This window comes from Chenopodium quinoa, unplaced genomic scaffold (genome assembly GCF_001683475.1).
Source record: "Chenopodium quinoa cultivar QQ74 unplaced genomic scaffold, ASM168347v1, whole genome shotgun sequence".
Taxonomy (NCBI): Eukaryota; Viridiplantae; Streptophyta; class Magnoliopsida; order Caryophyllales; family Amaranthaceae; genus Chenopodium; species Chenopodium quinoa.
Window position 1 is genome coordinate 3,751,206 of NW_018744301.1, and position 21,743 is coordinate 3,772,948.

The 21,743-nt window shown below is 38.8% G+C and overlaps 2 protein-coding genes and 1 long non-coding RNA gene across 3 annotated transcripts; 2 read left to right on the forward strand and 1 right to left on the reverse strand.

Moving 5' to 3' along the window:
* Positions 1 to 3,920: 3,920 nt before the first annotated feature.
* LOC110695595 lies at positions 3,921 to 4,801 on the reverse strand. The gene is made up of 2 exons (XR_002506120.1): positions 4,411 to 4,801; positions 3,921 to 4,121 (listed from the first exon to the last, which is right to left on the reverse strand). It is a non-coding gene; the product is annotated as an uncharacterized LOC110695595 (long non-coding RNA).
* Positions 4,802 to 5,161: 360 nt separating this feature from the next.
* Positions 5,162 to 12,729, forward strand: LOC110695525 (cytochrome P450 81E8-like). The gene is made up of 3 exons (XM_021872748.1): positions 5,162 to 5,865; positions 10,288 to 10,600; positions 11,979 to 12,729. Exons 1-3 carry the CDS (start codon positions 5,282 to 5,284, stop codon positions 12,603 to 12,605), a joined length of 1,524 nt encoding a protein of 507 aa, XP_021728440.1. The 5' UTR covers positions 5,162 to 5,281; the 3' UTR covers positions 12,606 to 12,729.
* Positions 12,730 to 14,909: 2,180 nt separating this feature from the next.
* LOC110695526 (protein MAIN-LIKE 1-like) lies at positions 14,910 to 16,378 on the forward strand. Its single transcript, XM_021872749.1, has 3 exons — positions 14,910 to 15,529; positions 15,610 to 16,035; positions 16,119 to 16,378. The coding sequence occupies exons 1-3, from the start codon at positions 14,915 to 14,917 to the stop codon at positions 16,257 to 16,259; spliced, it is 1,182 nt and encodes a 393-aa protein (XP_021728441.1). The 5' UTR covers positions 14,910 to 14,914; the 3' UTR covers positions 16,260 to 16,378.
* Positions 16,379 to 21,743: the final 5,365 nt, after the last annotated feature.

Below are 21,743 nucleotides of genomic sequence, written 5' to 3' on the forward strand. Positions count from 1 at the left end.
TATCGCAATTACACATAAAACGCTTCTTTTATTCCAAATAAAGCTCATAAAACATAATTATCAATCATAATCCCATTTGGGTTTAAAAGAACCCTCTAGAAGATACCAGAAGACTATAATAAATCCTAATTGCATTAGGAATGATAATTCATAATAGGCCCTCTTCTAGATCATTGGGCCGCATATAAAAACCAAACCGGGCCTAGTTTAGTATTTTGGCCATAACTTCCTCATTATTCATCGGAATTGGGCTTATAATATATCGTTGGAAAGCTCTTTTCGAGCCCTATCCATATACACTATTTTTAGACCCTTTTTATGTACCAAAATAAACTGGACTGGCTATTTTCATAAGATAGAGCAAGTTTTCGAAAACAGAAATAGAGATTTTTGATAAAAAAAACTAACCGCAACATTAGACTTTCCACACTTTCACTTCATTCGATTATGATTCAACGCGAAAGGTATTCATAACATGATTTGGTTTTGGGGAGACACAAACGGGTGCCTTTAAGTACAGGGGGTTGTTTTTAGGCCACCTCAAATGAGGTTAAGGTGTTTGAAAATGCAGAAAATAGCGAGGCTATGGGTAAAGGAAAGCGTTAAAAATTTCCTTCAGTTAAATTTCATTATTATGTTACTCGTACTATCAAAAATAATAGTCCATCTACATTGACTTAGTGTTCACCCGTGACATCCTCATCTTCCTCATGTGCTACTTATTCTAGCACACATTGTATTGATACTCACCGATTTTCTACAAAACATAGAAAATATATTGCAGCGATCACAGGAGGAAATGAGCCAAAGAGTTTTAAGAAGCTATGAAGCATGAGGGTTGGAGAAAAGCTATGGTGAGGAGATAGCAGCTCTTGAAGCACAAGGGACTTGGGTCCTTGAAAAATTACCACCAAGGAAGGCACTAGGATGAAGAAATCTCTATATGGTCTCAAACAGGCTCCCCGATGTTGGTCTGCAAAGCTAGCCACAACTTTGAAATCTTATGACTTTAAACAGTCATATTATGATTATTCTTTATTTACTTTGACAAAGGGAAAGATGTAGATCAATGTGTTAGTATATGTCAATGATTTAATCATTGCAGGGAATGATAAATATGCTATGATTAATTTTTTGTCATACTTGGAAAATTGCTTTAAGATGAAAGATCTTGAAGTGTTGAAATACTTGTCGGGGCTGAGGTAGCCCGGAATGCATAGGGAATATTTATTTGTTAGAGGAAATATGCGATTGACATTATTACTGAGGTCAGATTACTAGATGCTAAACCTGCAGAGTTCCCTATGGATCAAAATCATAAGTTGGCTTTGGCTCAGGGAGAGTTTTTTTTATGACGTGGAGAAATATCGTCGTCTCATAGGCCGACTGATTTATTTGTCTGTTAGGAGACCAGATTTAATTATGTTCATATTTTATCACAGTTTATGCAAAATCCCAGGATTGATCGTTGGGAAGCAGCTCTACGAGTTGTTAGATATTTGAAAAAGAGTCCGGAACAGGGAATTTTATTGAGATTTGATAGTGCTTTACAGTTGGAAGGTTAGTGTGACCTAGATTGGGCAGGTTGTCCCCTTTCCAAACGATCCTTGAGTGGTTGGTTTGTGCTTATTGGTTTGTCCCCAGTGTCATGGAAAACCAAGAAGCAACGTATTGATGCTCTTTCTTCATCACAAGCCGAATATCGTTGTACGAATGCAACGACTTGTGAATTAAAGTGGTTGAAACAACTTCTTGGAGACTTAGGTGTTAAACATGAGAATGGGATGCACCTTTATTGTGATATTCAGTCAGTGTTATATATTGCGCAGGATCCAGTGTTTCATGAACGAATAAAACATATTGAATCAGATTTTCATTTTCTTCGGGATTCGATTAAAGATGGGACGACTATACCTTTATATCACTACAAGAAAAAAGGCTATTTCCAATGGTATAAATCCATCGAAAACACCAAAAAAACCGTCGAAAAAGTGATTTTCGATGGTTTTCTGTCGGAAAAGTGCCGACAACACTTTTCCAACGGAAATACCATCGGAAATCACTTTTTTGATGGTTTTTAAAGGCCATCGGAAAAAATCGATGGCATAAACCATCGGAGATTTCCGACGCCTTTGCCATCGGAAATTTCCGATGGCCAGATGAACCATCGAAGATTATCGATGGCTAAGCCATCGAAAATACCACCACAAAAAATAAAAATAAAAAAAACACCGCTCCCCCTCCACCACCCACCGGGACAACCACCACCCCTGACCCAGACACCAAATTACCCACCCTAGGGTACCCACCCACCCTAAACCACCAAAACCCACACAAAACCACCCTAAATCACTTAAACCCACTACCCACACCCACGCAACCAGACCCACACCACCCTCCCAAAACCTCCTTTGTAACCACCGTAGCCCCACGCATACGTACACCAAATAAACCTAACCACCACCACTAGTACTTGCTGCTACCACCACCACCAAGGGCTCCAACCGTCGCTGCAATAAAAAACACAAAAAAATGAAATCCCCAAAAAACGAAAGAAAATGAATGATTAAAAAACAAACCTTAATAATTTGGTGGAAAATTTGTTTACATGGTCAAATTCGACCACGAAAACTTTAGATCTGGAATTTTCATGGTTGAATTTGGCCAAAAACCCCCCGAAAAAAAAACCCACCAACAATGCTTGTTTTCTTGTAATATTTGCTAAAAACAATTGATGAACTGCAAATTTGGTCAATTAAAGTGAGAAACCAGAAAGAAAAGAATAGAAATGAGAAAAAGAGGAGAGAAAAAAAGATGAAGGGGCGCAGAAGGGGGAAATGAGAGGAGAATGAGTGGAAAAGAGAGGAGAGAGAGGGAAATGATAGCTAAAGAAGGAGGGGGAGGCTTGCTCTTTAGTAGCCTTAGGGTTCTTTTTTTCTTTTGTTTGTATAATTTCCGACGGCATTTTTAACAAAAGCCATCGGAAATTTCCGATGGTTTTTAAAACCATCGGAAATAATTTATTTTCCGATGGCTTTAGACCATCGGATATTTCCTATGGCTTAAAAACCATCGGAAATTTCCTATGGCTTTTTAAACCAACGAAAATTTTATATTTTTCCAACGGTTTTTAAAACCATCGGAAATTTCCTATGGCTTAAGCCATCGGAAAAGCCCTTGGAACTACGGGCCGTCAGAAATTTCCAACGGCGTGATCCATCGGAAATGATGTATTTTCCGACGGTTTTAGATGGCCATCGGAAGGAATCCATCGGAAATAGCGTGTTTTCTTATAGTGTATGTTCCTACGACGATACAATTGGCTGACATTTTTATAAAGGCTTTGGAAAAAGATAAGTTCGAGTTTCTTCTTCGCAAGTTGGGCGTTTTTGACCCGTATGCTCCAACTTGAGGGGGTATTGGGATATTAGGAGATAATAGGGAATATATTTTGTTATACAATAATATTAGAGAATATTTGGGTATATCTTGACCTTGCCCTCCAAGTACACCTAGGTTATATATATTGTATGTGGCCGTTCATATTGAATGAGAAATACAGAGATTAATTTTACAACATCTAATTACGCAAATAATTACAGTAAACATATTCACGTTGGACTCTCGCGCGCAACGCATGGAGAGGACGACTAGTAAGTAGGGTTGTCAAACAGATCAGGTCGGGTTCGTGTTCGGGTCAGCTAATTTTGGGTCAGTTGACCCCCAACCCGAACCTGATCCATTTAAGTTTTCGGGTTGAAAAACTCAACCTGAACCTGATATTTTTGGGTTCGGGTAAACCTGAAAATGACCTGATTTGCCCCAAAATCTTTTTTGGTATAAATCAGGCTGCTATATTCGGGTTGGGTTAACCCGACAAACCTGACTTTGTTCATTCAATAGCATTTTAAATTTTTTTAGAAAAACAAAATTCAATCTTAAACAAAATAGTCTAATAAATGTACATAAAGGATAACAAACCAAATCTAATTAACGAATAACAAATTGAATTTCAAAAGCTACACTGATTTTTACAATCTTTAATTCTCTTTGTTTTGCCCATCCTTCATGGTGTAATTTATCTTCTCCTCTTTGAGATGGATTTGATTGGCCGCTACTTACTGCAATTAAAAAATAACACAACAATTAATTAAAACCAAAACATAAATAATTTGTTCACAAACATGTAGATCATTAAAAATCAAACAATTAACAACGCGAATAAAAACTATTAAAAACATGTAAAATCGTGTAATTAACATGTATAAAACAATTAACTGAAATTAGCATGATTAATTCGCATAAAACATTTACAACAAAAATTAACAACAAAAATCAGCATAAACAAGACAACAATCGTATAACAACAATACAACATAACTTAACAGCAAAAATTAGCATGAAAAATACCTTGGATAGACAAAGGAGAGGCTAGGAAGAGGCTTAGTGATGTGTACAATATCAGGAGGCATAGAATGATGTAAAAATATTCAACGATAGAAGAGGATTTTAGTGTTTGAACAACAATAACGAGGATTTTAGGGGTTAAAGAGAGAGGAAGTTTAAGAGAGAGAAAGAAGGCAGGTGACGGCTGAGAGAAAATGAAAGAGAATAGGAAATTTTAGGGTTTTTGACTTTATAAGGGGGCTTTATTCGAATTTGGGCAGGGCTGAAAGTTTTTTTTTTTTTTTTTTTATAATAACTTAAATGTTTTCGGGTTGTGGGTCATTTTCGGGTTGGGATTTTCAACCTTAACCTAACCCATTTAAATTTCGTATCGGGTTCGTGTCAACCCATTTAAATTTTCGGGTTGAAATCCTCAACCCTAACCCGCTATTTTCAGGTCGGGTTCGGGTCGTGTTTTCGGGTCGGGTCAGCTTTTGCCAGCCCTACTAATAAGTCTAAAATGTGGCTTGATATCTTATAATAAAAATATTAGTCAACAACAATAAGTTATTTTCAAGTGTGTTGTATAACTACAAGTAATAGTTTGACTAACAATGAATTTCAATAAAAGCACGCTTGACTCATTAAACTATTATTTTTCCTACCATTCTGGACTATAAGAACTTGGTAATCAATCATCTTGGCCGTTCCAAGCAACACTGCACACCAAACTAGAATACGTTGCTTTATTCTTCAGTTCTTCACTTAAGGTAAATTAGTCAAGTCTTTTGTTGACAAATAACTTGTAATTTTTCAATTTCTTATATAAGCATGTAATATGAAATCGTTGGTCATCAAACCATTATAGCATTGTTACATAGTAAGAGTATTCATTATGGATAATCTAAATTTGTTCACTTTGTCGCTCTCACTTTTGATTGTCTTCATAGTTTACAAGTTTTTATCTTTAACTTACAACAAGAAAAAGCTGCCCCCATGTCCTCCATCTCTTCCGATCATCGGCCACCTTCACATGCTAAAACGACCACTACCCCTTCACCAAACACTCCATGAAATCTCCACAACCTATGGTGAAATCCTACTCCTAAAGCTCGGAGTCCGTAAAGTCCTTCTCATCTCTTCCCCTTCCGCGGTGGAGGAATGTCTAGTAAAAAATGACACGGTTTTTGCCGACCGACCAGACACTCTTGTCGGGAGGCTCCTACACTACAATAGCACATCGATTGCCTTTTCACCTTATAATGATCACTTTCGGACTTTAAAACGGCTCATGACACAGGAGGTGTTTTCGTCTACTAAGATTCCCCTCTTCTCTGGGATTCGACAAGATGAATGCAGTCTCCTAATTCGCGACCTTTACCATGAAGCAGCCACTGAGGAGCCGGCGAAGGTCAATTTGAATCAGGGGTTTAATGACTTGGCTCTCAACATTATGACCAAAATGACAGCCGGGAAGAGGTAACTATTTTCCAGCCTTGGTAATTATTAGTGTCAATTATGGTCATTATTATATCAGGTTTGCTTCAACTTGTTAATTAAGTAAATTTTACCACCTAAATAAGTTCAACTGTATAAGTTAAATTTTGTGATACAATTTTTTTTTTTTTTTTTTTTTTTTTGGTGTGTGTGTGAAGATTTAGCCAACTTTTAAGGCAGTTAACTCAAAATAAACTAATCTTTTAATTAACTAAAAATAAGTTGAGCTTAATATAATTCCTTCGTTCTTTTTTATTGCACCATGAAGAATTTCACGCTTGTTAATGTTTTTTTAGCTATTAATATTTTCAATTACACCTTTGTAAAAATTATAAAAAATTGATATTTAAAAAGAAGATTTCGAGACAAGATTAAGTGAATAGTGTAAAAGTTCTAATGGTACAATAAAATAAAAACGGAGGAAGTAGTATTTTCTTTAATTAAGTCTTTACATCCTGGAAACCGGTTAAACAAGTTTATTTGACAGGTGTTGCATTACCATTGGTCTGACTTTGAAATTTTCTGACTTTGAAATTTTCATTTAAAGTTTTTCACTTAATTTTGTGTTAAATTTTTATTTTAATTTTTACCCAAACTCTCTGCTCTTCCTCCTTCTCATGACCTTTTCTCTCTCCTCCCCCTCCACTACCTGCTTAAGTTCAGCTTCTTGCATTGAGAGTTAAGTGATGAACACCTTGTCAAACTTATCTTTTCAATTGTCACCATTAAAATTGTTGATGAAACTCAACTCGGGAATAAATAAATAGCTTAGATTCCCATGTTTGAGTTAAGTCTTCTCGTCTACAACCACTCTTTTTGGCGATTCAACACCGATTTCTGACCGACGTAGCCGTGGAAGCCGACGAAAAACGGGCTGGGCCAATTCCTTGAACAGAAAATCTGTTAGCCTAGTTCGATCCTCCTTGAAACCCCAGGCCGTTGTTCTGAAACCATTACACCGATTCCAATGCAGGGGCCCATACTGTTCCGGTAATGGAATTGTGATTCTCCGCCTAAAAGTTGTTGCAGGCCTAACGGAATTTGATAGGGAAGGGAAAATAAAGATGATGGTAGCAGTGACAGATACAAAATTTTCGAATTGCTAAATCAATGTCAATAATTGATAACTTGTTTCAATCCAAAAATCATATATATATATCCAAAAATCATATATATATATATATATATCCAAAAATCATATATATATATATATATATATCCAAAAATCATATATATATATATATTCAAAAATAGGACATAAAAATCCATACAAGAGAGTGTTTGTTTAGGGGGATAGAAGGGGTGGGACAAGGATAAAAAATAGAAATAGAAGAAATCTAGTGTTTGTTTGGAGGGATAGGATTTAAAATAGGCTTAGAGATAGGATTAAAACACCCACTTATCCCATCATTTCTCTAACTTAGGGGGATGGTATAAGGAAAAGGGATAAGAAATGGGTTTTAAAAGACTAAATTACCCTTAATGAAAGTTAAAGGGTAAGTAGAAAAGGTAGAAGTTAATAAGATTATTTTAATAAATTTAATACTTATCCCTAATTTGTTTCCCATATTTACCAAACATGGGATAAAAATTATTTATCCTTGTCCCCACCTATTAATCACCTATCTTTATCCTCAGTTCATATCCCTCTTATTTTCATCCCTTCAACCAAACGCCCTATAATAGTACTTAAAAATTCAATCTCATAAGTCAAAAGTACCTAATCCAAATAATTAACATGTTACAAACAATGATACTATAAAATGAGAAATTTTAAGTTTATCAATATGATAAACAAAATTTATTTATCAAATGACAAAATTATAAATAAATCAACAACTTTTTATTAAATATGGGTTCCACTATTGTTGATATATTTCAAAAAGGCCATGATAACTAGGTATTTATGTTGTTTTATTTACCATTTTGTCATTTGATAAACAAATTTTGTTTATCAAATTGATTAAATGGGGCTTACTCCTATAAAATTATTACATTGAATTAACTTTATGATTTTTTACTTAATTAATAAGCTTTGTGGGAAAATAATAAAATTGGTTGCATAAATATAGTATAAATAGAAACAAGAATTATTAAAAAAAATTATTAGGAGTACCAAAAAATAAAAATATTCATTGAATATAGCATAAAAGAGACCAGTTATCTAAATAGCAAGTCTAAATAACTGAAAAGATAACAGGTCTCTTTGATATTTAAATAAAAAAAATTGACATAGTGCTAACTCAGTTGGGTGGTAGCAATAGCAACAGAAAATAGGCGGTCTCATTGAAATTTTTTTTAAAAAAAAATTATATTTATTTTTTCTGGTGAGTCACATGACTCATCATGCGCATGAATAGATCTGCCTCTAGATGGTAGGTCACTATTTAGTTAATGGGGATTGCAAATCAGTGATATCGGAACAGATTGATATTAGTAGATAGTAGTAATAACAAATTGTAATAGTAGCTTGAATTCCCACATTTGACGATGGGCAGCAGTGATGGGGATAATTATATTAGTTTACATTGGTGGGCGGCTGCGATGAGGATAATTATGTTGGTTTACATTGGTGGTCGGATGGCTTCAAGGAGGTGGCTAGGTAGGTAGTAGTTCGAAAAGGTGGATGATTTAAAAAAATTAATACAGGTAAACTTGTTTAGCACGTTGTAGATCATTTGACCTAATATAAAAAAAAATACTATATAAAAGTTAATTTATTTTTAGTTAATCAAAAGGTTGAGTAATTATGAGCTAACTGCATAAATGTTATTTTTGACAATTTTGTACTGCAAAACAATTTTTTTCCTTGTTTATTTTAGGAAATTTTAGAAAATAACACCACAAAAAACACAAATTTTGATTATAACACCACAAAATTTAAAATTTTGCTTATAACACCACAAAAAAACTCACAAATTTGATTTCACCACCACTTAACGAATCCTTGGATGAAATCCGTTAGTGAGGCCATAATTTGACACGTGTAAATATCCTATAGGTTTAAAAAATTGAATTAATAAAAAGAAAAAAAAAAAAAAAAAAAAAAAAGAAAATCCCTAACCCAGCTAGCTCCACCACCGGCGCCACCTTACCTCAGTCGCCGACACCGTAACCTAGGTCGCCGACACCCATTTGCCTCCACCAAAACCGGAGAAAACACCACGCTGCCGTATTTTGCCTTCCGCCTCCCCGAAAACCACCCACGTCGCCAAAATTCTCACCCGCACCAACCCAAAAACCACCAGCTTTGACGAAATGAACTCCCACACAACCCAAAAACCACCCACGTCGCCGAAATCCTTCCCCACACCATCATCGTCGCAGATTATCATCTCTCTTACCCAAAACCGTCGTCGAAACCCCAACCCACACTAACCAAAAACCGCCCTCACCTGAACCCTAACCCGTTTCCAGATTTCGAATTAAATCGGAGTTGGGGGTGAGGCTAAGTTGGGTACGTCGTTTAAGGGTTAGGGTGTTGCGTCGTTCAGGTGGTCGGGGGTCAAGGGTGGTCGACTGGGCGAACCAGCAACGGCGGTGGGCAGGAGAAACCGACGCCGGTGGTGAGTACGGTGGCTGGGTTTGGATTTTGGGGTTTTTTCTTTTTTTTTTTTTATTTATTTTTCCTTTTTTTTAATCCAATATATATCTGACATGTGTACTTTGTGGGGCTCACTAACGGTTTTTTTGATGGCGTTAGAAAGTGGTGGTGAAATCAATTTTTTTGGTTTTTTGGTGGTGTTATAATCAAAATTTTAAATTTTGTGGTGTTATAATTAAAATTTGTGTTTTTTTGTGGTGTTATTTTCTAAAATTTCCTTTATTTTATATACAGTATTTAAAAAATAATTTTTAAATTCATTGAATGTATGGACAAGATTGGTCTTTACAAATAAAGGGTCTATATCAATTTTACCACCATAAATAAGTACATATAAGAATAATGATTAAATATAAGTTAGATTTGTGATACAATAATTGTGAAATCATAGTTCCGTAATTCTGTTTTGATATAGCTAGACTTTATAGAGGAAAAAAAAAAGTTCATAAGTTTCTTCAATTCAATTATGCTTTAATAGAAAACACCTTGCTGAACTTGTCATTGTTCTTGGTCGTCAACAACATAGCGACAATTACGGGAAATTCCCTGTTTTTCATATTTTTATGAGGAGACTTTCGTGAATAAATCAACAACTATTTCATTATTGTGGGCTTTATAATTGAATAAAGTTGAATAAAATTGTTGGTTTATTTACGAAAATGTCATGTGAGACTATAAGAAACTAGGGCATCCCTGGCGATTACAGTGGGAAACAAAAAATGTAAACTAACTGATGAGCAACAAAAGGTACTCCTAAATGTATTTTCTAATGACTTATTTGTATGATTATTCTGTTTCAGGTACTATGGAAAGGAAGTCGAGGACATAAGTAAAGCGAAAGAGTTTAGCGAGATAATTAGAGAGGGATCAGCGTTAAGTGCAGCTGATAATCCAGGAGATTTTCTTCCTATGCTTAAGTTTATGTTTCGAGGATTGGAGAAGAAGATGGTTGCATGGATGGACAAAACGGACAACTTCTATCAACAGCTTCTAGACGAGCGAAAAGGTCGAGTGCACATAAATGATTCTAAGGCTATTATTGATGTACTTATTTCAGCTCAAAAACAGGACCCTGTCTTTTTCACCAACGAAGTCATAAAGGGCATGGTTATGGTGAGTACAATTGATCTAATGTACTTTCTCTGCCTTACTTTACATGTAACACTAAGGCTATGTTTAGATAACAAAAAATGAAAGGGAAGAGAAAGGGAGGGAGACAAACTTTCTTGTTTGGATAATATGTTAGGGGAGGGAAGGGGAAGAGGAGGGAGGGATCTATTTTCCCTCCTCCTTTAATAAAGACCATCCTTACACTTGACAATGCACAATTAAAACAATTAATATCTTTGGTTACTGGTAAAATTTATCAAAATTAGACTTTAATAAAGTACAAATTGAAATAAATCTAACAAAGTAAACAAAATCATATTGGGTCTAAAACGTAGAGATGCGAATTGAAACATGGTAAAAAGGGAAAGTAAACAGAAGTAGGAGAAAGATGAACTAACACCTTGAAATAGAAACATTCCACGATACATAATGTGTGGTTGGTGCACCCAGGTGCACCATGCGCATGGTGTATCCGCAAAGAACAATAAGTATATTTAAAAGAATTTGAGCGAAAAAAAATTATACATATTTATATTATAAAGAATGCGAGCATAATATATTTTTTAAATTTAATTATTATATTCTTTGAGTTTGAATTATATGTTCTTTACATTATAGAATATGTTCTTTAATGTATGTACATTAAAAAAAAATCACCTAAATAACCAAGAAAAAGAACATGTTCTTTAATATATTATCATGTTATTTTTGTAAAGACTTTATGTTCTTTGACTAGAGGTGATCAACATAAGACCGTCCCGGCCCGATTTTGAATGAGATTTGGTAAGAATTTTTTCTTCCCCAAAATCGGGTCGGACCCAGCCCGTAAATTAATTTTTTGGGCGGGTTTGGAAATGCATATTTATGCATTTTAGTTGCTTTTTTTTTATTTGACCCGAAAAGCCCGCACGGACGGACCATTTTGGGCGGGTTTAGGAACAAAAATTTCGGCCTAAAACTTGGCCCGACCTGATAAGTGAGCTTATTTTTTAACGTTGGTCGGCCCACCTAATGATCACCTCTATCTTTGTCAAACACAAACATGTTATTTTTTGTCAAATATAATGTTTTTTTCAAACACGTTCAACTACCCGAGTTACCATAAGAAATAACATGTTCTTTTTATAAAGATTTTATGTTCTTTTTAATGTCATGTTCTTGTCAAACACAAACATGTTCTTTTGTGAAACACATGTATATTTTTTTTCATACACTAAAATGTTTATTTTTTTGCCCATGTTTTTTAAAATATGTCTAATATTCATTTCGGGTTCACAATACGCATGGTGCACCTGGGTGCACTATACTATTTTCACAATACATAACCTAAGAAAGCCATTTTTTTTAGTTGATTTTGAGTTTTCAAATTTTTCTTTTGAAGGTACTAGTACTTGCTGGAGCAGATACTACAGCAGCAACCATTGAATGGGCAATGGCACTTCTCTTAAACCATCCAAAAGCAATGAAGAAGGCACAAAAAGAGATAGATGAAGTAGTAGGACATGATCGCCTCTTGAATGAAGATGATGTATCCAAATTAACTTACCTTCAAAATGTCGTAAATGAAACACTTCGTTTATACCCACCAACACCACTTCTCCTTCCACACGAGTCATCGGAGGACACAACTATTTGTGGCTATGATGTGCCCCAAGGAACAATGTTAATGGTAAGTTTATGGACCATCCACCGAGATCCAAAGACATGGATGGAGCCCGAAAAGTTCATTCCAGAACGATTTGAGGGGAAAGAAGGGGAATCTCTTTATAAACTATTGCCATTTGGGCTTGGAAGGAGGGCTTGTCCTGGGTATGCTATGGGTAAAAGAGCGGTATGTTTGGTGTTAGGGTCAGTACTTCAGTGCTTTGACATGGAAAGACCTGATCTGGATATGGTTGATATGTCTCAAGCCACTGGACTTACAATGCCTAAAGCTAAGCCATTGGAAGCCTTGTCTAAAGTTCGTCCGAGCATGGCTACTTTACTTTCTAACGAATTTGGAGTGTAAGTAGTAATGGGTATCAAAGAGTATGAATTTTTAAATCTTAAGGTTCTTTTATACCTCTTGTATTGCAAGTCTGAGAAGACTATAATAAAATATGTTGGTACACTGGTACCAAAATGTGTTCAACTAAATAGTATATATATAAATAAATAAATAAAATAAAAAAGTCCATTTATAGATTATACAATAAAATTTATTTGGAAAAATTAGAAAAAATAATCCCAACTTTCATCAATTTTGATAGAATAATCCCAACTTTGGATTATACTAGAATAATCCGAACTTTGGGGGTAATTCTTTTTCTTCAATCCTAAATCGGTCAACAAAAGTCAATGACCTGATATTACAGGTTATATGCCACGTGTCAAAATGCAATTGATTCAAAAAAAGAAAAAAAAAATTTAAAAAACCAGGAAACCCTTATCCCCCCTTCCTGACCCCCGTAACCCCCACCCCCACCACCACCACCACCTGCCACCGTCGACCGCATCAATCTCTCCCTTCCCCTGCCCCAACCGTGCGCCTCTTTCACCCCAAACCCCAGGTGCCGGTGTCGTGACCCACCTCCACCCCCAATCCCCTCCTTTCCCGATTTGGTTTTCGGCCCTCCATAACCGAAAACCTCTTTAAACCCCCTCCATCCATTCGAAACACCCTCAAAACCCCTCCCCCACTCCCGAAAGTGAACTGCTAAACATCGCCCGCAAATCTCCACATAAAGCCCACAAATTAAAAGTGAAATGACTCTTTTGCCCTCGAACTAAAATTATATTCTCTCTACTCTAGTAAAAAACACACTCTCATCTTCTCTTAACTTTGTAGTCTCACTTTCTCTCTCGAAAATATTTTTTCAAAATGTCGAGGCGGCAAGGCAGGGAAGTGGCGGCACCGGTGGCCGGAGCAAGGGGGTTTGGAGGAGGAAAGGTATGTTTTTTTTTTGTTAATTTTTTTATTTAAAAAAAAAAAAAAACCGGAAAAGGTGGCGGCCCGGCGCCGACTGGTGGCTGGACGGCGGCGAATGGGCGGCGGCGTTTGGCCCAGACGCCGACACCACGGTTCCGGCGCCTGTCCCAGACGCCATTGCCACGGTGATGGCGCCTGGGCAGGGCGCCGGTACCACGGTGGCGGCGTCCACGTCGGACGCCAACACCGTGGCACCGGCGTCCTGCCCAGGCGCCACCACCGTGGCTCTGGCGTCTGGGACAGGCGCCGGAACCCTAATTTTTTTATTTTTTTTTCATTTTCTTTTATTTTTTTTTTGAATTATATTTTCAATTTTTTTTTTTGCTTTTTTTGTTTTTGTTTTTCCGTTTTATTTTTTAATTTTTTTTTTACTTTGTTTTTTCCAATTTGTTTTTTTTGGGTAATTTTTTTTTTTGCTTTGTTTTTTCCAATTTTTTATTTATTTATTTATTAGGTTATTAATTTTTTTATTTTTAGGTTGTTAATATTTTGTAATGTTTTTAATTTATTTTCCATCATATGTATATTGTTTTATTTATTTATTTTAATTACTTTTTTTATGTTTATATTACATGTTTATATTGCATATTACATGTTTTGTTATTTTGTGTTAGGCATCGTATTTTCGTTCTGGGGCTGGGAAGAGTATGGACATTATGAGAAGTACGATCAACTCAATGGAGAGCTCGGGGCCCAGACACGTTAGATCCCGTGGTATTTCGGCCTCGGCTCGTAGAGAACGGGTGCACTATTCTGAGGATGATGAAGATGATGATGGTGATGAGGAGGAGGAGGAGGAGGAGGAGGATGCAGATGAGGATGTGGACGTGGACGATCAGAGTGGACCATATGATGATTACGGTCCATTCAGTCAGAGGCTTGATGATGTGTATGAGACGCGTAGGGTAGACGTGCGTAAGGGTAGAGATGGTAGATTTGTTAGTAGATCTGGCACATCATCTGCGTCCACTGTGTCTGCGGTTAGCAGAAAACGGTCGAGGGCCGTTAATGATTCTTGGGTGGTGAGGGGCGAGGTGGCTGGGGGACCTATAGACGGGAGTGTGATTCCTAGCTTTCTAGGACACATCGCTACCCGTATTTGGGAGGACCAAGAGCGGGCTTTGGATAGCGGCATTTTGAAATGCCAAACCCGGGAGAGGACTTGTAACTTCTTGTGTAGTTGGGCTGAGGCTTGGCCGGAGGAGAGCGAGATGGTCGGCCGATTGAGGGGCACTAGAGTGAGCCACCTTCCTGCCACCATGCATGAGAGGATTGACTCGACGCTGATCACGGCTTTCGTTGAGCGATGGCAGCCGGACACAAACTCTTTCCACCTTCCGTTCGGTGAGATGACGATCATGTTGCATGACGTCGAGGCCATCCTTGGGATTCCCGTAGAGGGAAACCGAGCATCTGTTGTCACAGATGCGGATCAGGCAGATTTATTGGCGGAGCTGTTGGCGGTGGATAGGGCTGCGCTGTACACAGCGGCACTTGGTGTGTGGGATCACGGCGGTGTTAAGATCGCAGCAGTTTTGCAGCGATGTTTGCACCCCACTTCACGTAGGACGCAGGACACACAGCTGGCTGCATATGTTTTTCTTCTTCTCGGGTGTACCTTGTTTCCGGATAAGAGCGGAAACAAGCTCAGGCCACGCGACATAGTTGACGCGTGTGAGCCCGACAGAGTAGGCCAGTTTTCTTGGGGGTCGGCTACATTAGCGTACATGTATCGCCAGTTAGGATTCTCGAGCCGGGCTGATGCGGCAGGTATCACTGGATGTATGACGTTGTTACAGACGTGGATATACGAGTATTTCCCGGCGTTTCGACCACACCGCGACCCGGTTCCTATTGGGGATGGCCAGCCACGTGCCTGTGCGTGGAGTCCGCGTGTCGAGAAGAAGTCCATTGACCGCCTGCGATCGATACGGTTATTGCTTGACAGGATGTCCCCATTAGAGGTAAAGTGTTTAAATTATTTCTACTTTTATAGTTTGATGTGTTTATTGTATGAATCTTACTAATTTTAAAAAATGTGCAGGTGAACTGGATGCCTTTCGGCCAGAACCCTAGTAATAGGGTACCCAGGACCCTCTACACGGGACTGATTCAGTATCGTGAGATCGTAGAGGCGTACATGCCGCAGCGCTGTCTTCGCCAGCTTGGATATGTCCAAGTTGTTCCTCCTCCACCAGCATGGCCCAGTAAGGCCGTCCGATCTGCGTCGTCGAAGGAGTACGTCGTCCAATGGCCGGCAAGCATGATTGGCACGTGGGAGCAATTTCCGATGGTTGCCCGCATATGGATTGAGCAGCTGCAACGGCCGCCAACTGGGGTGGCTGCCATGTGTGACCAGCACTACATGGAGTGGTACAACCGGCACTCGCACCCGAGGTTGATCAGAGACGTCCACCACGGCGACGACGCCGATGATGATGATGTGCCACCGCCCACTGCCGTGGATGCGGTACGTCTCATAAAACATTTGTAGTTGTGTTTTTTTTCATATAATACGTCGTTATTGAATTTTATGTGTTTTGTTATGTGTAGTGGATGGGAAAGATGACGCAGTTGGGACACAGACTTTTTGAGGAGAGGGACAACATGACGACTGCAACAGGCAGAGCTGTTATTGATGAACTGGAACGGGCCCTTGAGCAGTGGCAGTGGGTGTCACAGAGAGATTATTGATATGTCGGCAGTGCATTTATATAACATTTTCCTAGTTGTTTGTAAAAGTTAACATTATCTATTCTTATAATTATTATTTTAAGTTCTTAGAATTTGACATTATATTTTTAGTTTTTATAATTTTTATTTTAAGTTGTAATTAGTGGGCATACGAAAATTAAATACAAGTTCACATTTAAATGGGAAAACTAAATACGAAAATTAGAATCCGAAAATTAAATAAATGGGAAAAACATAGCAATAACAATAGAAGGTCACATAGAAAAGGCAACTAGATTGTTCCACTGCTGCACCCGGTCATGATATAGCGCATCCCAGCCCTCTACGCTTGCTGTACGAATGGTGTACCACGTTGGTATGATCGGTGGGACCGGAAAATCGGGTGACAGGTCCAGTCGGATGAAATGTCTGTATGACGGCCCCAGAAATCCAATAGCAACCTCTCTTACCGGTCTGGTGACGGTCTCACGCGAACACCAAGGCAGAACCGTGGTACATGGATAGTAAGCTCCACCATGCAAACCAAGGCCGAAATGCATCACTGCACACTTGTAGATGTTTGCAACGGCGAAGAGATCAAGTGGCGCGTCGAACCAATGATTTTGACCGCAACGTCCTCCTCCCCACCGGATACGCTGCAGAGACCTATCCAAGTCCTGTCCGTACACGTGGCGATAAACAGCTCGGTTTGAGGCGATTTCACTGTACATCAACTGACGCACTAAACCGTAGTTGTCTTCACCCATCTGAAACACATCAGCCACAACCCGAAATCCGCAGTTACCATCTGCAACCACATCATTCCACCCGTCCAGGAACGGCATCATGATGTTAGGGATCCTGTCTTTATATGGAAAATGTTCAATGTCCATTCTACCTGTTGCACACATCAAAAAACACAATTAACAAGTCAGCAGAAAACTAAACAAACACTCTAAAAAGTAAATTAAACTAAAGTACCGTACCGGTGCCGGGCATATTCACCGACGAAGAAGTTTGACTACCACTTGATGACGATGTACGACCACGGCCACGACCACGACCACGACCACGAATGTACTCAAACGCACTCCTTTCCCGCCGTGGTTGTCGGCCCCGTGGTCGCTCGACCCCCTCAGGTTCCTCATGATCCAAGCACGACGAGTTGAACATGTCATGAAGTACGTGGGTAGCACTACGAATGATTGAAGGGTGGCTGGAGGACACTTGGTCAAACATCGAACGAAACTGCTCCAACTCCTCCTGTTCACGGTTGACTGTCTGTGGAACAGCATGCTCTCCGATAACGAGCGTCCGCCAGAATGGATGAACCTGATCAACATGTAACGACGCCCTATCTTGCGTAATTACGCGGTGAATGGTGCATGCACAAGGTAGTCCATGAGTCACCGATATAGCACATCCGCACCGAATAGCCACTTCATCACCCAACTCCCTCATCCTGGTGTGCTCGCTCAGAATCAACCCCAAGCAGTAGTGTGACACACGACCATGGAGAATCTTAAATATGAAATGGCTATACATCGTGCCATGTCGCCGTCTGGAGTCCTCGAGAGAGTTCTTGATGCCGTTCCTCTGAGTATCAATAGCCTTGTTTATTCTCTCGAACAGTGTATCCAGAGCAGAGGTGGAAGAATCAATCCAGTCCTTCAGAGCTCTATGAGCGCTCTCAACTCTACATGTAGTAGTGTTTCCAAAATGAAGAACTTGGTTTGTCCAATATTTGACAAACTTTTCCCTCTGAGGCACCCACTGCTGCATCACATAGTCTACGATTGCCGGGCACCATTGGTATGCATCCTTGAAGTTATCCAAGGCTCGGTCGTACTCTGCCTCCGTGGTAGCTTGCAGGATCTTCCGCCACTTACCATTTACCAATCTCTCTGCTGAATCTAAGTTCTTGTTGAAAAGGTTGTAGGCTTTGACTTTCACGCAGTTGTTGATGTGCCATGTGCACAGTAAATGGCTCGACTCCGGAAACAGCTCCGCTATAGGGGCAAAGAGACCTCCCTCACAATCGCTGACGATGGCCGATGGCTGAACACTTGGGCCGATGTAATTTCTCAACTTCTCCAACACCCAACGGTAACTCGCAACCGTCTCATCCTTCATAACTGCATAACCAATCAAAAAGTTCTGGTTCGTTGGAGTCATCCCAACCATCTCAACCAGTGGAAACTTATACTTGTTTGTCTTGTACGTTGAATCGATCAGAATCACAGATGGCCAAGACGAAATCATATCAGCACAATCAGGATGCACAAGGAACAAATGAGTCACCTCCGATGTGTCTTCATCAGATTCAAACCAGTACAGGTAACCACGTGCTTGTGCCTGGTGTAGAAGCTGCTGTATAGGGTTCCTTCCCTCTGACCGTTCAAACCTCAATTTCTGTCTGACGTTGTAGATGTGTCTTCGGTTTGGCTGGTCTTCAGGAAATTTCTCCAACACAGATGCTAATATTTTAGCAGGCTTCACTTGAGCATCACTCATTTCTTTTACAATTAGTTTCGCACCAGGACTTAGGCCACTTAACTGTCGATGACCCACTTCATATGCGATCATCTCATGGTTGTGATACCCCCATTTACCGTAACTCTTCACTTCCCAACCGTCACCCCTTTGCTGTTGTCGAACCTTTACTCTGAACTGACACCCACAACCTTTTCGCTTTGTATCAAACCGAATCGCTTGACTGAAATCTCGTTCCTCCCTTTTGCGATAATGGTCGCATCTCAAAATGCGATCCATTCTACCATCCCGTTGAGATTTATGAGTTGCTACTACTAAACAAAAACCTGATCTAATTGCAACATGTTTCGCCCAATCAACCGCTTGTTGAGCATCTTCGAACAGACCATCGTGTACAAAAATCCCACTATAATCATTTCCGTCTCCACCATAATCCTGCAACAATAACATATAAATATAATCACATAAGATTAGATTAAATTAATACATTTGACACAACATTAGCACAAAAGCAAAAACAATAATAAAATATAAACAACAAACAAAGAAATAAAAAACATAAACAAAAAGTATTCAAAAAAAAAAAAAAAAAAACAAAACACAAAAATAAAAAACATAAACAAAACTTTAGATTAAATAAAAAAAAAACCAAAAAAAAAAAAAACAAAAAAAAACATAAACATAAAAAACATAGCGATCAAAAACACAAAAATCAAACACAAAATTTTACATTACATTTTAAAACAATTAAAAACAAAACAAAAAAAAACCAAAAAAAAACGAAAAAAAATTGTAACACAAAAAAAAAAAAAAATAAACAAATTTTAAATTAAATTAAAAAAAAAAAAAAAAATGCAGTGGCGCCTAGCCAGGACGCCGCTACCGTGGCGGTGGCGTCTAGCCAGGACGCCGCCACCGTGGCGATGGCGCCTGGCCAGGACGCCGCTTTCATGGTGGCGGCGTCTTGGCTAGACGCCACGACCACGGTGGCGGCGTCCTGGCCAGGCGCCATACCTACGGAGGCAGCGTCCTGGCTAGGCGCCACCACTACGGTCACGGCGTCCCGGCAGGACGCCAGCCGCCAATTCGTGGTTTTAGATGGCTTCGTACCTCCTTTTCCGGCGTCAACGACGTCTCTCCGGTGCATCTAGCCGACGTTGAGGGCTCTTCGGTTTCACTCGGCGATCCAGTCCTGCTCCACATTTTTGGTGAGTGAAAATTTTCATTTTCGGTAAAAATTAAAACAAGGGCAATAATGTCAAAATTTTTAAAAAATGTGGGCTTTATGTAGAAAAACGCGGGCGATGTTTAACAAGTCCCCTCCCGAAAACCCCCAACAACCACCTCCTCACCGTCGAAAACCCCCTCCAACCATTCGAAACACCCTCAAAGCAAATTGGATGGAAGTTTTCAAAATGGGTAGTGGAGGGTTTTTATAGGTGGTTGCGTGGGGATTTTGGGGAGGGGACTGTGGCTAAGGGGAAGCGTCGGAGCGGCGAGTCTAGTGGTGGGGGAGGGACGAAGGTTCGACGACCGGGTGGCTGGGCTATGGTGGTGGCGGGTTGCCGGAGTTGTTCTTAGGGTGGTTGGGGTTTTCGTAGGCTGGGTAATTTTTTTTTATCCAATTACTGTACGACACGTGTCATTTTATTAAAAAAACCCATTGAACCGGTAACCAGTATTTGGGATTGAAGAAAAATAACTACCCCCAAAGTTCGGATTATTCCAGTATAATTCAAAGTTGGGATTATTCTACGAAAATTGTTGAAAGTTGGGATTATTTTTCTAATTTTTCCAAATTTTTTTTGGGTTCAGTAAGATATACTCCCTTCATTTTTAAATATTTTCTTCACTTACCAATTTCGACCGTTTTTAAATACTTGCTCCATATACTTATTTGGAATACTTTTACAATATTTAAATCATTTTTCTCATCTGGTGGACCCAACATAAATCATATTTTATTAATTTTATATTCTCGCTCCTCCAATTCTATCAACTACTTTTACTTTTTATAATTTTTTTTTATTTTTCCTCCTACTCCATTATCTTCATATTTTATTATTTTATCTTAAAATTCTGTACATGGAAAAATGAAGCACTTATTTAAAAATAGAGGGAGTACCAACTATTTATATTACAGAACATTCTAGCAGCAATAAGGTTTTACAATAGTATTGTTTAGGTCCATATTTTGGGCCAATCAATGTAATGGCTAAAAGCCCAATAGCTTAATAATGATTCAAACACTTGTATCCACATTACACAAGTCCTATATTGGATTCGAACCCAAATCTTTTATGTATTTGCACAAACCTCTACCTGTTGAGCTAACAGGCTATATATAAAATATTTAACTAAGTAAATTGCAATGAAGATTGACATAAATAAGGTGGGTTCAATATATTGCCTACATTGTTTTTGAATAATAGACCATACTACAAAAATAGTCTTCATATACCCCTTCTGTATTTTAATAAGTGTTACATTTTGACCGTCATAGACCATTTAATTGACTTAAAAAAAAATAACAGGTAAGTGGGATAGTTGGAATATTATAAAATTATAAAAAGGAAGATAATGGGGGTAATAATTTATTGAAAAGTACTCTTCCCACAGACAACGCTAAATGTTTTGGGTGTTTTTGTCCATCGGGAGAGTTATAGCTCAAAGACTGGTCCGACGACGCCTGTACCTACGAAATAACGAAGACTCCGGGTGGTTGGAGCTCCGCCTCCGATGATCAAGTTAGGACGTGTTGGAGAATGTGAAAAGGTGCGAGAATGTAGGGTAGTGTAATAAATGATTGAATGTGTCCCCAAAATGGGGGATGTTTCCCTTTTTTGAGTAATTTTACCTATGCCACGTGGGCCAACTAGATCGTGACACGTGGCAGACCCAGATTAGTCCAAATCGGACCAATCCCTATTTGACAAGTGTCGTTCCCAGAATCTGGGAGAAAAGGCGGCCTTCAGGGCCCAAATCTTCAAAAAGCCGTAATTTGGCGCATCT

Bases quoted from the DNA above. Each gene is read 5' to 3' on its own strand.
- LOC110695525 (XM_021872748.1), top strand. From the start codon at position 5,282: ATGGATAATCTAAATTTGTTCACTTTGTCGCTCTCACTTTTGATTGTC. The intron at 5,866-10,287 runs GTAACTATTTTC...ATTCTGTTTCAG, and splicing joins AAAATGACAGCCGGGAAGAG to GTACTATGGAAAGGAAGTCG. The intron at 10,601-11,978 runs GTGAGTACAATT...TTTCTTTTGAAG, and splicing joins TCATAAAGGGCATGGTTATG to GTACTAGTACTTGCTGGAGC.
- LOC110695526 (XM_021872749.1), top strand. From the start codon at position 14,915: ATGACGATCATGTTGCATGACGTCGAGGCCATCCTTGGGATTCCCGTA. The intron at 15,530-15,609 runs GTAAAGTGTTTA...AAAAATGTGCAG, and splicing joins ACAGGATGTCCCCATTAGAG to GTGAACTGGATGCCTTTCGG. The intron at 16,036-16,118 runs GTACGTCTCATA...TGTTATGTGTAG, and splicing joins CGCCCACTGCCGTGGATGCG to TGGATGGGAAAGATGACGCA.